The sequence below is a fragment of the Trichosurus vulpecula genome, chromosome 2 (assembly GCF_011100635.1).
Source record: "Trichosurus vulpecula isolate mTriVul1 chromosome 2, mTriVul1.pri, whole genome shotgun sequence".
In the NCBI taxonomy this organism is placed as follows: Eukaryota; Metazoa; Chordata; class Mammalia; order Diprotodontia; family Phalangeridae; genus Trichosurus; species Trichosurus vulpecula.
Window position 1 is genome coordinate 222,412,509 of NC_050574.1, and position 14,968 is coordinate 222,427,476.

The window sequence follows — 14,968 nt, forward strand, 5'->3', positions numbered from 1 at the left end:
GTGCTCCTAATTGGTGAGAGTTCATCATATCTAACTAGCCCCAGATCCACTGGTGTATAATAATCATTTTCATGCAAACATCTTGGCTCGTAAAATCCCTCCTCTTGTACCTCCCCGCTCCCCACACATAACTCTTGGGCACAGTTATCAAGTCAATCTTATCATTTATGGAAAGGAATCATTCTATGGCTTTACTGATCATCCTTGTAACTTCCCTGAACAAAACATCTTTCCCCAGCCACCACGCTAACTTTGTGTGATCTTCTATTACAACATAAGCGACTTGAGGGCAGTGAGGGCTATCTTGCTTCTTGCATTTTCGTATTCAGCACTTAACACAGTGATCGGCACAGTAAGCCCTTAATAAATAATTTTGTCATTCATTTCTTCATGTTGGATGTGTTCCAACTTCCATAAATGCTTTCTCTAATTGAGGAGTTTCTCTAAGCCCTTGACATAATACCAAAGCATTAAGCAACTGATGCACTCAGCACAAAATTCTAATTAAAAAGGAAAATTCAGCTGCTCTCAGATTAATTTTAACAAGAATTTTCAGACTCTTGTAAAGTTTTTTGGGGGAATGGGATGGTGAGAAATGAAGAGGCTGCTTTGTTTTGGTTTTAGTTAAAGAACTAAAAAGAAACTGGTAGAAATGACTTGAGCAGAAGCAAACTGAAAAGGTTAATGGAATGATAGATTTGAAAGGGCCATTAAGAGGTCATCTAAGTTAGTCCCCTCCCTGTCTTCTCATGGGATTTATTATTGCCACTCCCTCCACCACTGCCGCCACCCTCAGCACATAATATTGAACATTCAGATTCATAGCATTGCGTTTCTGGCTTACAGTCAAAGCTCAGCCTTTCTTTCTGTTGCTTACCTGCTCCTTCCTGACTTAGTACAAGCGAATGTTTGCTTTGAGGCCTTGTGCTAGGGCCTCTTGAACATACTGTTTTTGATGGCCCATTTCCCTAATTTTTCTAGTTTACTTTATATACTATTCCTATCTTTTGTGATATTAACAACTCTGCCTGGTTTGTACTTGCTGCTGACCTAATGAACACGCTCTTAGGACTCCAAGTCACTGATAAAATGACTCAACAAGAATGGCACCCAGCTGGTGCCTTAGTGACCTAAACTTTTGCTGTCCCACTTTTGTGTCTCACTAATAATTAGAGGAAATTACATGTAAGAAGAGCTTACCCAGCACAGAAGATAAAGACTCTGTCTTGGCATCAAGGTTTTACTGGGGTTAAAGTTTTGCTTCTGACTATGTATTAGCTGTGCCAAGGGCAAGCCAGTTCATCTTTCCATGCCCCAGGCAATTTGCTAAATCAAATGGTTAATCTGTAAAGGGACTTCCCCATTGGATTAAATCATAGGTTGGAGTTCAAATCTGGCCTCAGACACTTTCTACAACAACAACAACAACAGACACTTAATAGTGGTATGACCCCAGGCAAGTCACTGAACCCTCTTTGCCTCGGTTTCCTCATCTGTAAAAATGAGCTGGAGAAGGAAATGGCAAACCACTCCAGTTATCCAAGAAAACTCCGAATGGGGTCATGAAGAGTCAGACATGACTGAAAATGAATGAAACAACAAACTTCCTTTTAAAACAACATAAAACCTGGAATTAAAAAACTATTTTCCATGCCATAAACTTTTTTTTAGCTGAACAATTGTTACTTTTTTTCTTCATCAAAGATCCAATAAATAAACTGATAACCATATTCTATTTGAAATTAAAATGCCTAGCTTTGAGGGCTCATTGACATGTGGTAATGACTTTCATATTCCTCTAGTCAAGCACAGAAAAGCAAATGTCCGACCTTTAGAGAAATGAACTGTGCAAAAACTACAAGCAAACATGGTCCAACTGTTCACACAACACAAAGAGGGTTGCATAAGACATGCATTGTCCCCCAGCCCCACTTTCCTCATGACTTGGTGCAGATCAGCATGTACTTCAGAACCTCTTTCTCTCCAATTAAAATCACAAACAGACAAGCTTTTCACCAGCAAAGGGCCAACGTGCCACCCCCACAGATGGGCAGAATCACATGTTGTATTCACAGCCAGACACGCCACCTGGGTACCCTATAAAAGCAACGAAAACCACTTCATTTAGTTTCCTATCTCTTTATGTCCAGAATTGTCTTCTTTAAGGAATGGATTTCCTTCACAGGAATGGCGTTCTCGTGATTCAACATTTGCAGAAGGACTATCGGGCTTACCATGATTTTCTTAATTTCATGTCCAATGTGGGAGATCCTCGTAATATATTTTCAGTTTATTTCCCACTATGGTTTCAGCTTGATCAGACAGTTGGAACTAAGATGATATGGGTGGCTGTCATTGGGGACTGGTTCAACCTTATATTTAAATGGTAAGGCTTTTTTTCCCCTTTTCCCTCTAAAATCCACTATTTTTTTAACTATAACTTTAGTTCAGCTTAAAGGGTTTAGAATACATGTAATATTCTTAGGCTGGGGAAGCAGTCTTAGTCACGTAGCTATTTCATTTCAGAATAACAGAATTTACAAGTGTATGGACTTTCACTGTTAATAGCTACTTCCCTAAACCTACTGATCGATTTTGTAACTGCCTGAAGTACAGGTGGATAACTTCAACAAGATTGATTCTTCAGAAAAATTTATACCTCTACTGCATAACCAGCCAATAAAGGATGGGCCTCACAGTCAGGAAGACAAATATTTGCTATGTGAGCCTAGGCAAGTCCTTTACTTTCTCAATACCTGAGAAATCTTTTTAACACTGTAAATTGCAGAGCAGACTCTGATCTACATTGGCAGAAGGAGTTTCCTCACTAGGAATTTCCTATGCTAATGAAATCATAGGGCCAGCCTCCCCAAAAGAAATATAACCACCCGAAGATGAAAGAATGCTTAATTAAGGAAGTCAAACCCATTGTATGGTTAATATTGCAAGTGGTGATGAAAACTAAAGTTACTAGCCCTTGTCAGTATGGTAGGAAATGTGCTAGAACCCAAGATTCCTTCAAAAGCTCTGTACTTTTGCTTGCTTAGTTGTGTTTTTCTTTGGGGCATTTTGTTTGAGAAAGAAAATTTTACCATAAGAAATGAAAGCTGTGTGTTCGGTACATATGCATTTACTAATTTTTTTAATGTAGGATTTTATTTGGTCATCGTCCTTATTGGTGGGTCCAAGAAACTCAGATCTACACAAATCACTCAAGTCCATGGCTTGAACAATTTCCCACCACATGTGAAACTGGTCCAGGTAAGATATCCTTAGTAGTTTCAGAATAATGATGTGATTCCATTTACCTGGTTTAGAATCCTGATTCTGTCACTAAGTCACAATGTGACCTTGGTTAGGTCTCCATCATTATATACCAGTTTCCTCATCTGAAAAATGAGGAGATTAGATTAGAAGACCTTGCTAGCTACTAATAATCTGTAAATCTATGAATAATGAGTTCGAATTTATATCATGCACCACAGTTTATAAAGTCTCTTCCTCACAACAACCCAATGAGTTAGCTAATGAAATTATCACCCCCATTTTGTAGACGAAAAGATTGAGGCTCAGACAAGGTGACTTACTCAAGAGGACGTGACAAGAGGCAAAATCTGAACTTGAGTCCACAATTTCGGATTCAAAGACCAGTGTTCTTTCCCTTTTACTAACAGCTGTTACAATATTGGCTAATAAGTGGAATGATCATCTAACAAATTATTATGGGGCTATAGAAGCAAGTTTAGCATAATAGCTGGCTCATTGTAGATGCTTAATTAATTCTTGTTGAATTAAATTGAAAAAAGAAAATAATCTGGGCAAGAATTCTTAATATTCCAATGTGAGTCATAAAGATATTCTGGTACAGGAGGACAGATTTTTTTTAATGAATAACCAAGCTCTGTTGCATTTACTGCAAAAAAAAAGAAATATGATAATACTGCCCAAATAATTTTGTCATTTGAGCATTTACTCAGCAACACAGCAGTGGACTGTATCCTTTAACAACAGCTAACATTCATTCCCAGAACTGCAGTGCAATTCTAGAAATGTCGATGTGCATGCTGTTGAGCAATTTTCAAAGGCATTATAGGTCTTCTGAGAATATCATTAATGGGCAGAGAATGGACCGTCATACACAGTATTCCTACAGGAATGATAAGGGTTTCCTGGTATTCCCATTAGCAGGAAAGAATGTGTGTGACCTCAGAACACTTTTTGTTTAAATTTCTCATCTTTCTGCTCTTGCATAAGCAATGCACAGATAGTCTTTCAGTCTTTTTTTCTATAAAACCCTATTATAATCTGAATATAAACACTTTAGCCTGAATGTTGAGTTTCTGTCTACATGAATGATGCTTTTTGTTTATTTCTTTGAGGGGAAGTAGTCAAAAGAGAAAGTAATGTTACATTGCTTTTAAGGTGCAGAATTATGTTGTGCTGTAATTAATTTGCCACAAGAGATGTGTGTGTGTGTGTGTGTGTGTGAATAATGTTGCACAAAGTTAATGCTATTGAATACACTAGACTAGACTAGAATAGGGTAGAGAATTATGGTAGAAAATGAGATGGTCTTAAAGTAAGAAAGTCCTGGGTTCAAGTTCCACTTCTGACCTCTACTGACTATCACCCTGGACAAATCATTAGGCCACCATTTCAGGAAGCTTTCTAAGACTGTAAGTTGCCGAACAGTTCAATCAGCATTGTTAGAGGGTCTTCTTACTGGGAGTTTCCTATACCATGAAATCACAGATCTGGACCCAGCCCCTCTGGCCCCTACCCCAAAAAAGAGTGTAAATTACAAGGAAATGGGAATTTACATTTCTAATTGACTTACTGGTTTAGGGTCAATTAATTATCTTATTGGCCTAGCTGATACAAATACCATGATAACCATTCTCGATGGATGAGAATTGAAATATTTCAATTTTAAACAAATCACTAATAAACAACTTATACATGGGTTGTGCTTTTTTTCAAATTCATGTGTAAGTTGTTTGGAACATCTACAAACTGTGATTTGGTTCCCAGGCTGCCTGATTTTGGCATGATTGCTACTAGAATGATTTCAGCATCCTGGGAGCAAAAAGTTTTGTGTTACAAAACAGAGGAGGTAGAAGATTATTTTCTTCAGGACCAGGCTTAGGTTGTGTGTGTATGTGTGTGTGTGTGTGTGTGTGTGTGTGTGTGTGTGTGTGTGTGTGTGCGCGCGCGCATGTGCCATGGATCCCTCCTGGAGAAACCTATGAACTCCTCAGAATATTTTTAAATTCATAAAATAAAATACATAGGATTACAAATAAAACCAATTCTATTGAAATACAATTATCGAAATTAAAACCAAACAAATTCATGGACCTAAGTTAAGAAAACCTGCACTTAGTGGACCTTTCATAGATTTTCAGTTATCTCAGATTGTCATCATCTTCTCACCTAAACCAGTAACTTTCCTCAAAATGGCCTGTGCTTCTCTGTTTCCCTCTTTACCCAGTCAATTTTTTTTTTTTGTGAATGCTGCTCTCAGCTATGTAAGAGAATAAGTTGATTGGACTAATCTAGTGAATGATGTAGATTCTCCCTAACACTACCAGCAGTACTGGCATGAGAGAGACAGACAGAGAGAGACAGAGACAGAGAGAGAGAGAGAGACAGAAACAGAGAGATAGACACAGAGAGAGAGAGACAGAGATACAGAGAGAAAGATACAAAGACAGACAGAGAAAGAGACAGAGGAGACTGAGACAGAGAAACAGAGACAGAGCCAGAGAGAAAGAGACAGAGACAGACAGAGGAAGAGATTGCTTGGCAGTACAAGTTAATCTCTAATGGGTGGAATTTCAGGCAATGTGATGAAGTAAAAGGAAGACATTTAAATACTTGGAAAGGGGTGATATTTAGGATCAGGAAAGCCACAGTACGAAGAACCTGACCTAGACATCTTTTCCTCAGGAAGGGACTCCCTTAAGTCCATCCCTTTGTCATGGTTTCTTTTCTTTCTTTCCTTTTGCACCTCCCAATTCTCTGAAAGCTCCAGGTGGCTACCATGACAACAAAGCCAAGACTCTTCCCACATGGGGTTGGCAAGGGACAGCTGTTTGTGTGTACAAGTTGTCTGCAAGTGTCTACTGCCTGTAATTAATATTCACCATGTGACCTGTTCACTGCAGCGGAAATGGACCCATCCCAGTCCTCCAAAGAGATGTGCTTTGATTTCTCTCTAATTGAAGTCAATGGAAATATCATTTGAATGCAGGTGGCAACAGATATAGGCTCTTAGCCATTTTTGAACATTCAGGCTTATCAGAACTGATAAGTTTGAGAATCGGGATGTTTCAAGAAGAAATAATGTTTTTTGAGTCTGAAGCAGTTTGGCTCAATTCCTACCCTCCCCCAATGCCTATTTGGGAAGAGGTCACTTAGTCTCCTAAAAGTCATTTAGAGTGCTGCGGCATTTTTCCTGAGTTATTAATATTTTTTAGCTTGCTCACGTCTAAAGCTTCTTACACCTCCATAACTTCTTAAGTGCATCTGTTATTTATTGTTATAGGAAGTCCTTCAGGTCATGCCATGGGATCATCTTGTGTCTGGTATGTAATGGTAACAGCTGCGCTGAGCTACACTGGGGGTCGAATAGATAAATCATCAGTGACTCTGCACAGGTCAGCTTTGGATTGGTTTCTGCAACATTTCATTTGAATTGGATGTTATTGAATAAAGCACATTTGCTTTCATTTATCCCAGCACGATGTTCTTGTAGTTGTTGAAATATATTTATTCTGGCTCCTCAAACCCCAAACAGCAACATGAATGGAAGATTTATATTTTGAATTAAGATAACCCTCTAATTAGCTCATGGCCATTGTCTCAACAGAGTGTTGGAAATTTCCCATTGATAAATGTCCTGTTGTAGATGCCTTTTTGTTACCATAACATAATTATCATTTTTAGTGGCCCATAAATAACTCTTCTAAAAATATACAAGGACTTACTTTGCATGCAAATTCCCTCTTTAAGAAAAACTGGAAGTTTGAAAATGACTTTCATACTCTCTGAAGGTATCTGTTTGCATACAATTATGCCTGCTTTTTTTTAATAGTTTTAATAGTTCAAATATTTTTTACATTTAAATAGTCATTTCTTGAGCCCAAAGAAGTTGGTCAGATGTCATCTTTTAAACATTTAGAAAAGTATTCAAAATAAAATTTTAGTCATTTTGGTGCCAGTTAGTCTTAACCAGTGAATTTCTGGAAGAATCTTTAATCATTCCTAATATATAATTTGTCTAGAACATAGATGTGAATGTTCTCCAAGCAGTCTGCACATTACAGGGGACAACCTTCCCCTGGAGCCCTATTTGCTGGTGATCTATTTATATTATAATTTATTAAGAGGAAGTTTATTTGATCTGACATAGATACATGGGGGGCCTAGAATTTAAATTTCTGACACTTTCCTATACCTTTTGGTTAGACAAGGCATCTTCTTTTCCTTTTTTTTTCAGTCCTTAAATCCCACATTGGAAGAAATCATTCTATAATCTTTACAATACTTATTATAGGCTCCCTGGGATGGTTTATTCACTTAATCTTTTAGCTGCATTAGCTAGCCCTGAAAGTTGCCAATAATTTAAATTCATTTAATCTTTTAGTAGCATACAATTACAATAATTTTATTGACTAATGAACAATTTTTCAAGTCTCAGCTGATGACACACTTTTGGAGTAATACTGCATGTTAGTACAGGTCTTGGCACATAGTAGGTGCTTAACAAATGGTTGGTGATTGATTGATACTTCAAAAATTTCAAAACAATTTATCTGAGCATCTCTGCAAAGTTTCCAGTAATGACATCTGACCTGTTTGCAGGTATCCACATAGCAGTTTAATACTTAAGGTATTCATAATTTAGTTAGTACAAAAACATCAAGAAAGTTGTTATAATGAATGTGAATAATAATTTACATTCACAAAATATCATTCAAGTGGGGTTGCAGTTGAAACTCAGTATTTTCTCTATAGAAGTACTTTGAGCAAATGTGACTAAACCTAAGAATATTTTTTTCTTTAGACCAGCTTTTCTTGATGTACTTTTCAATGCTTTGAGTTTAAGTCTTACATATCACACCCATTAATTCCCTTTTCTCCCCTTTCACAAACCACAGGTAATTGTAGATGACATTTTATATAGTTCTTTAGAGTTTTCATATACCATGTTATCTGATCTTCATAACAGTTCATTTTACAAATAGCAACTGAGGTTCAGACAGTTAGTGTAAGTCATTTGACTTACACTAAGGCCACATAGAAAAATAATTAGTCGTTTGTTAAGCACCTACTATGTGCTAGGCACTTTACAAATATTATCTCATTTGATCCTTATAGTAATTTTGGGAGTTAGGTGCCATCATGCTTCTCATTTTACAGCTAAGGAAACTGAGATAGACAGAAGTTAAGTGACTTTCCCAGGGTTCCACAGCTAGTAAGTGTCTGAGGGCAGATTTGAATTGAGGGTCTTCCTGACTCCAGGCCCTGTTCTCTAGCAATTGTAGCATGTGGTTGTTCATTGTTTTTGTTTGTTTGTTTTTGGAGGGGGGAATGCAAGGTAATTGAGGTTAAGTGACCTGCCCAAGGTCACACAGATAGTAAATGTGTCAAGTGTCTGAGGCCAAATTTGAACTCAGGTCCTCTTGACTCCAGGGCCGGTGCTCTGCTCACCGCACCACCTCGCTGCCCCATGTGGCTGTTCATTGTTAACAATTGGCCTTACCTCGGTTCTTCTGTCTCTAGTTTTAGCACTAGTTGTACTGTATAGCATGCTCTCTTCCTTCCTTACTTCCTTCTTTTAAAAGTCTCGCCAATAACTAGTCTTTCCTCTTTCTAGGAGCAACTTGTGGCCTGAGAGCCATATAAAAACCATTCTGAAATACCAATGATATTCCAGAAGTCACTTTAGGAGTTATTTAAAGAAATGACTGCCTTTTCACAGTGTTATAATTTAAGAAGGGAAGTTTTGAGCATCACTGCCTTCCATCCCAATTGTAGCTTCAAGTTTCCTAGGCCCTTTCCCCTAAATCTCAAAAATCAAAATATCAGGTCTCAGATTCTATTGAATCTAACCCATTTAAACCTGTTTCTTAAAAGAGCTAGAAATGTAGTAAACCTATCTGGTTTATATCAATTATTAGTCAAAATACTATCACAAACCAACACAACAGCAAACAAAAATATGAATGACGTTCAGTTTTCAGTTGTGTCATGACCCAATGGACCATAGCGTGCCAGGCCCTTCTGTCCTTCACTGTCTCTTGAAGTCTGTTCAAGTTCATGTTCATTGACCAGTTCTTGTTTATTCAGAGTAAAAGTGAGTGTCTCAGACTGCCTATTTCCCATGCACCCCTCAATTAATAACACTGTTATAATGTCTAAGTTGGCTTTAATTTATAATATTTATTAAATTTCAGGAATTAAACAGAGGAAACAAGGTGGCACAGTGGATGGAGAACTGGACCTTCAATCAGGAAAAACTAAGTTCAAACCCAGCATCAGATATTCACTAGCTATGTGACTCGCCCAGTCACTTAACTTGTCTGCCTCGGTTTCCTTATCTGTAAAATGGTGATAATCTTAGCATCTACCTGCTAGGGTTGTTGTGAAAATGAAATAACATTTGTAGGGCACTTTGCAAACCTTAAAGCACTATATAAGTGCTAGTTATAATAATAATAATAATAATAAAGATGACAATTATTATTATTACATCAACATGGCCTACTACTAAGCTTCACATAGAAACTGGCAGTAACTGTTAAGCTTTTCAAATCCTACATAGCACATGGAAACAGTGCTTTAAATAGAATAATATAACCTCTTGCTATTTTTTTTCATATGTGTACTTGTCTTTCCATCACAGACTTACCTGGTCATTTCTTTGGAGTGTATTTTGGTTGATTCAAATCAGTGTCTGCATCTCCAGAGTATTCATAGCGACACATTTTCCTCATCAAGTTGTTCTTGGAGTAATTGGTGGTAAATATGATCGCTTTTCTCTAGTTTTATCATTTGAAAGTTTAAGCCTCATCCCTTGGCGATATATGTTGTCAGATTCTCACTGGCACTAAAAGGGGAATGTTTGGAGTTTATGTTTCCTTCTCTAGGCCACTGTTACTGAGTATAGCATGATATCATAGAACCTGAAGAAGTAAAAAAATGCCTTTCTGATTTTCTAATTTACACGCTTGTCATTTACACAAACCATCATTTTAGCTTGGGTTTTTAATGTTTGGGCCCAGGGTGGAGTTAAGTACGGCCACCTGAAATGCAGCCCCTCCCATTCTGTGATGGAGCCACCTGCGCACACTCATCCACGTGTGGATGGGCTTCATTCAGCGGCTCCTCATTATTTCAGAAACTGCTGTTTGTCATGAATGGATTTTTCATATGGCTCCAAAGGACTAAGGGTAATGTCCTGTGCCCTTTGAGTGCTCAGTAATTTAATGACATATATTATTTGAAATGAAATTTATCTTTGCTGTGGAAAACTGGAAAGAAGGACAGCCTTGGAGTCAGGAAGACTTGGGCTCAAATCCTGCCCCTGACACATGCTATGGGCAAGTAACTCACCTCTTGACATTCCATGCAACGCTCTAAGATTATAAGTAACAGATGAGGTGTCAATCTGTATCAAGAGAAGCAGTGAGTAGATAGAATGCTAGACTGAGGGTCAGGAAAACCTGGGTTTGAATTCTGCCTCTTACAGTGCTGTATTTGCCAGAAAGACCCGGATTGAGCCTTCCCTCTGATACTTGCAAAGGGTGTGTCTATGTGTGCAACCAGGAGTAAACCAGTTAATTTGTCCCAGCTTTGATTTGCCATCTATAGAATAGGGATAATAATAGATACAGCATCTACCTCACAGGGTTGTTGTAAGGCTCAAATGAGACAATATACATGAAGTGCTTTGCAAACTTAATTTTTTAGGTGGTGCAGTGGCTAGAGCGGTGGTCCTGGAATCAGGGAGACACATCTTCCTGAGTTCAAATCCAGCCTTAGAGACTTACTAGCTGTGTGACCCTGGGTAAGTCACTTCACCCAATTTGCCTCAGTTTCCTCATCTGTAAAGTGAGCTGGAGAAGGAAATGCTAAACCACTCCAGTATATCTGCCAAGAAAACCCCAAATGGGGTCACAGAGAGTCAGACACAATTAAAAAAATGACAGTGACAAATATCAGCAGTTTTTAGTGTCATCATCATTGGAGAATTTCCACACTGGAAGTTTCCTAAAGTGATAAAACCACAGATATAGACCCTTCCCCGCCAAAAAAAAAATATTATTTGTCAGCACCAGGTTAAGCACTTTGCTTACAGTGAGAGGCTTGTTGACTCTGAATGAATTGAAAGATCTGGGTTAATATTGGTGGTTAAAGTCCCACAAACATATTGTTGGATTTAGAAATTGTGACAGCTACTACTTAGGAAAATAGGTTTGGGAATAATTAGTGGATAAACTCAAAGGCCATAAATCATAGACTAATAGACTATTAGAACTGGGAAGGACCTGAGAAATCAGCTGGTTCAACGCCCTCACTTTTGCGGACCAGGAAACTGATGCACATGGAATGATGCATCCTGGCCGAGGTCCCAGACCCAGTGCGTCATTGGAGGAGATGCTTCTCTCTTAAAGGCAGTCATGGAATACACAGTGTGTTAGATTGGAAAGGGACCTCAGTGAGCATCTAGTCCAAATCTTTTGTTGTGCACTCCTACTATGCACAAGGCATTGGCTTTTGTTTGGTCATTTCAGTCATGGATGGCCCTCAGTGACCTCATTTGGGTTTTCTTGCTATTTCTTTCTCCAAGCTCATTTTACTGATGAGGAAACTGAAGCAAGAAGGGCTAAGTGACTTGCCCAGGTCACACAGCTAGGATCTGTGGCAGGATTTGAATTCATGAACATGATGAGTCTTCCTGATTCAAGGCCTGGTGCTCTATCAACTGCATCACCTAGCTGCCCCACAGTGTTAAGTGATGGGGATCCAAAAGCCAAAAAAATGAAAAATGTCCCTGTCCTCAGGACGCTTACATTTTACTACAAGTACACAGCAGACTTCTGCTGTAAGTCTAGTAGTGTTCTTTCCGTAAGACCATACTGTTTCTCCTAGGATAGAATTTCTGGTAAGGACCTTGTAGCTGCAATACGTAGTACGATGCCTGGCATGTAGTAATATTTATTGACTGACTGACGAGAAAGGGAACTCACTTAAAGTTTCTGTGTCTGATTTGTAGGCATGCTCGTGGCAGAAGCATTTGAACATACACCCGGAATCCAAACAGCAAGTCTGGGAACGTATATCAAGACCAATCTTTTTCTATTTCTTTTTGCACTTGGCTTTTACCTAGTTCTCAAACTTCTCGATATTGATCTCCTATGGTCTGTTCCCAAAGCCAAGAAATGGTGTGCCAATCCAGACTGGATCCACATTGACACAACTCCATTTGCTGGTCTAGTGAGAAACCTGGGGGTTCTCTTTGGGTTGGGCTTTGCCATCAACTCTCAAATGTTCTTTCTGAGTTGTCGAGGAAAGAATAGTTATAAGCTGAGTTTCAATGCTTTGCGTGATGACTTCACTGACCCTCCTGCAGGTGTAAACTTCGTTCAGATCCCACACCCAGGCCGAGAATTTGTTTTATGTGTTATCTTTCTGTAAAAGTGCATCCATTCCGCTGGCTGTGGTTGCTGTATTCCATACTGCATACCATGTGTTAATGAGGGCCAGGAGAAAAGAAGATAATTAGGTATATTGGGGTAAGGGGAAGAGTTATGTCCCTTCACACAGAAGAAGTCTTTGACCCTTCAGTAGAATCACGGTTATAGACTGAGTGATCAGCTGTCTAGTCTTATTTTACAGGTGAGGAAACCGAGACCTAAGGAGGTTAGTGACTTACTCCAGGTCATGCAGCTAGTCGGAGGCAAAGCCAGGACTAGAAGCCAAGTGTTCCTACTCTAGTCTGAGGATTCTGCTCATATAACCACTCATGACGTGTTTTGGTGCCTTTTGCTCCCCTTCAATAGGGAGGGGACTACTTCAATTGCTTTCCTTTGAGGACGTTTTGATGGTAGTTAAATCAGTTACATCTTTAAATGAACTTAAGTGTTGAATCCTGATTGATCTTATACATTGAAATTATTCTGAGCAGGTTAATCACCCAGCAAGGTACTCCATATAATACAGCACAGATATGCAAACATTTTGGGGGAAAGGCAAAGCATGATGGGTAGGTGCTCAGTTTGCATCTCTTCTCAGTGGTACATGTCATAATTCTGCAGAGTGGTAGGCCATCTTTATAATAAATATGAAATCAACTGTTACTCTTTGGAAAGTGTTCTAAAAAAAGAAAAAAAGGTTTCATCTTTCCTTAGGTTGTTGAAGTCCTTCTCATAGAATTATTACCTACAAGCCCTTGGGAATTAGATAGGAATTCAGCATTACTTTGTATCTCATTCTAACAAAAGACAACTGAATTGTCTTCTTCAAGAGTTCATCCCAGCTCAGTGGAACCAACATAAGCTAGATGTTAGCTGCATTAATCTTTATTTATTCTTCACAATGATCAAATCTAAATACTATGAACCTGATCATTATAGATATTGTTGTATGCTCTCCTGAGAATTTCCCAATATTTTTTTTAATGTACCAGCCATTCAATACTTCTGAACACTGAGATGATTAACTGTTTGTCTCCATCCAGTTCATCCTGTTCCCAGGGCAATTGTTCAGAGTTACCTCTGATGTCCTAAAATGCCACATGCTGGCTCATTTAATAACCTAATTAATGAATTCTTTTAAATGATGAACATATTAAGTCAGTTATAAATATTTTTTTATGGTAACATTGGATAGATGTTATGTCAGTTGAGAAAACATCACTGCGGAATGTTCAAGATGACAAGTTCAGGTTACTACAGGCTCTCCTGTAAGTGTATTTCATATGCCAATGCCTTTCAAGGACTCATTTAATAGTTTTACTTTTCAAAGATAATAAAGCCTGTGTGGTTAACAACCAAAGCAAGATGCTAGGAGGCAAAGAAAAAGGCCTCTGAAAAAGGGATTATAGATTTCCAGCTGAAAGGTCACTTAGAAATCACATATGTATATGTATATGTGTATGTGTATGTGTATGTGCATGTGCATGTGCATGTGTATGTGTATGTGTATGTGTATGTATATGTATATGCATATGTATATGTGTTTGTGTATGTGTATGCGTATGTGTATGTGCACGTGCATGTGTATGTGTCTATATGTATGTATATGTGCATGTAAATGTGTGCATGTGTATGTATATGCATGTGTATGTGGTTGTGCATGTAAATATGTACATGTATATGTACACACATATGTATGTGTATATGTATGTATGTGTATATGCATGTGTATGTGTATGTATATGTATGTGTATGTATTCCAACCTACATTTTTCAAATGAGGAAACTAAGGCCCCAGAGAGAATTGACTCGCTCAAGGTCACACGGTAGTAAGTGGAAGAGACAGGATCCTAAGATAGATCCTCTAACTTCAATCCAGCATGATTCCTTTTGTACCATGTAGTTTTGTTTTGGAGTCATTTTCTGTCAAACTTGTTTAAGAAGTCCAATTCCCATTGTCATATACTAGCTAGCTTGTTAGCTGAATCTATCCAACACTGCATAGATATGTGAAGTCATTTCAACCATTTAATATACAGAAAGACATCTGTCTTGTTTTACCACCTTTGGCGTCGAATCCTATAGAAGTCATTTACATTTAGGACTGTGCCTGAGCAAAGGAAGCTTGGGTAGATTAACAGCACTTTTCAGTATTTAATTTGTAGCCTGGAGAGTTCCTGTCAGAGATAAACTGAGTCACCAGCTTTCCGAAGAGGTGGTGGTCTCTAAATCAGCCAACCACAGGGTCTCAATCAGCCCCCATC

The 14,968-nt window shown here is 38.4% G+C and overlaps 1 protein-coding gene across 1 annotated transcript; it reads left to right on the forward strand.

The window, feature by feature from the left end:
* Positions 1–2,168: 2,168 nt before the first annotated feature.
* G6PC2 (glucose-6-phosphatase catalytic subunit 2) lies at positions 2,169–12,793 on the forward strand. Its single transcript, XM_036744018.1, is given in 6 exon segments — positions 2,169–2,386; positions 3,152–3,261; positions 6,548–6,659; positions 9,911–10,026; positions 12,284–12,602; positions 12,604–12,793. Coding segments are annotated over 6 exon segments (1,065 nt in total).
* Positions 12,794–14,968: the final 2,175 nt, after the last annotated feature.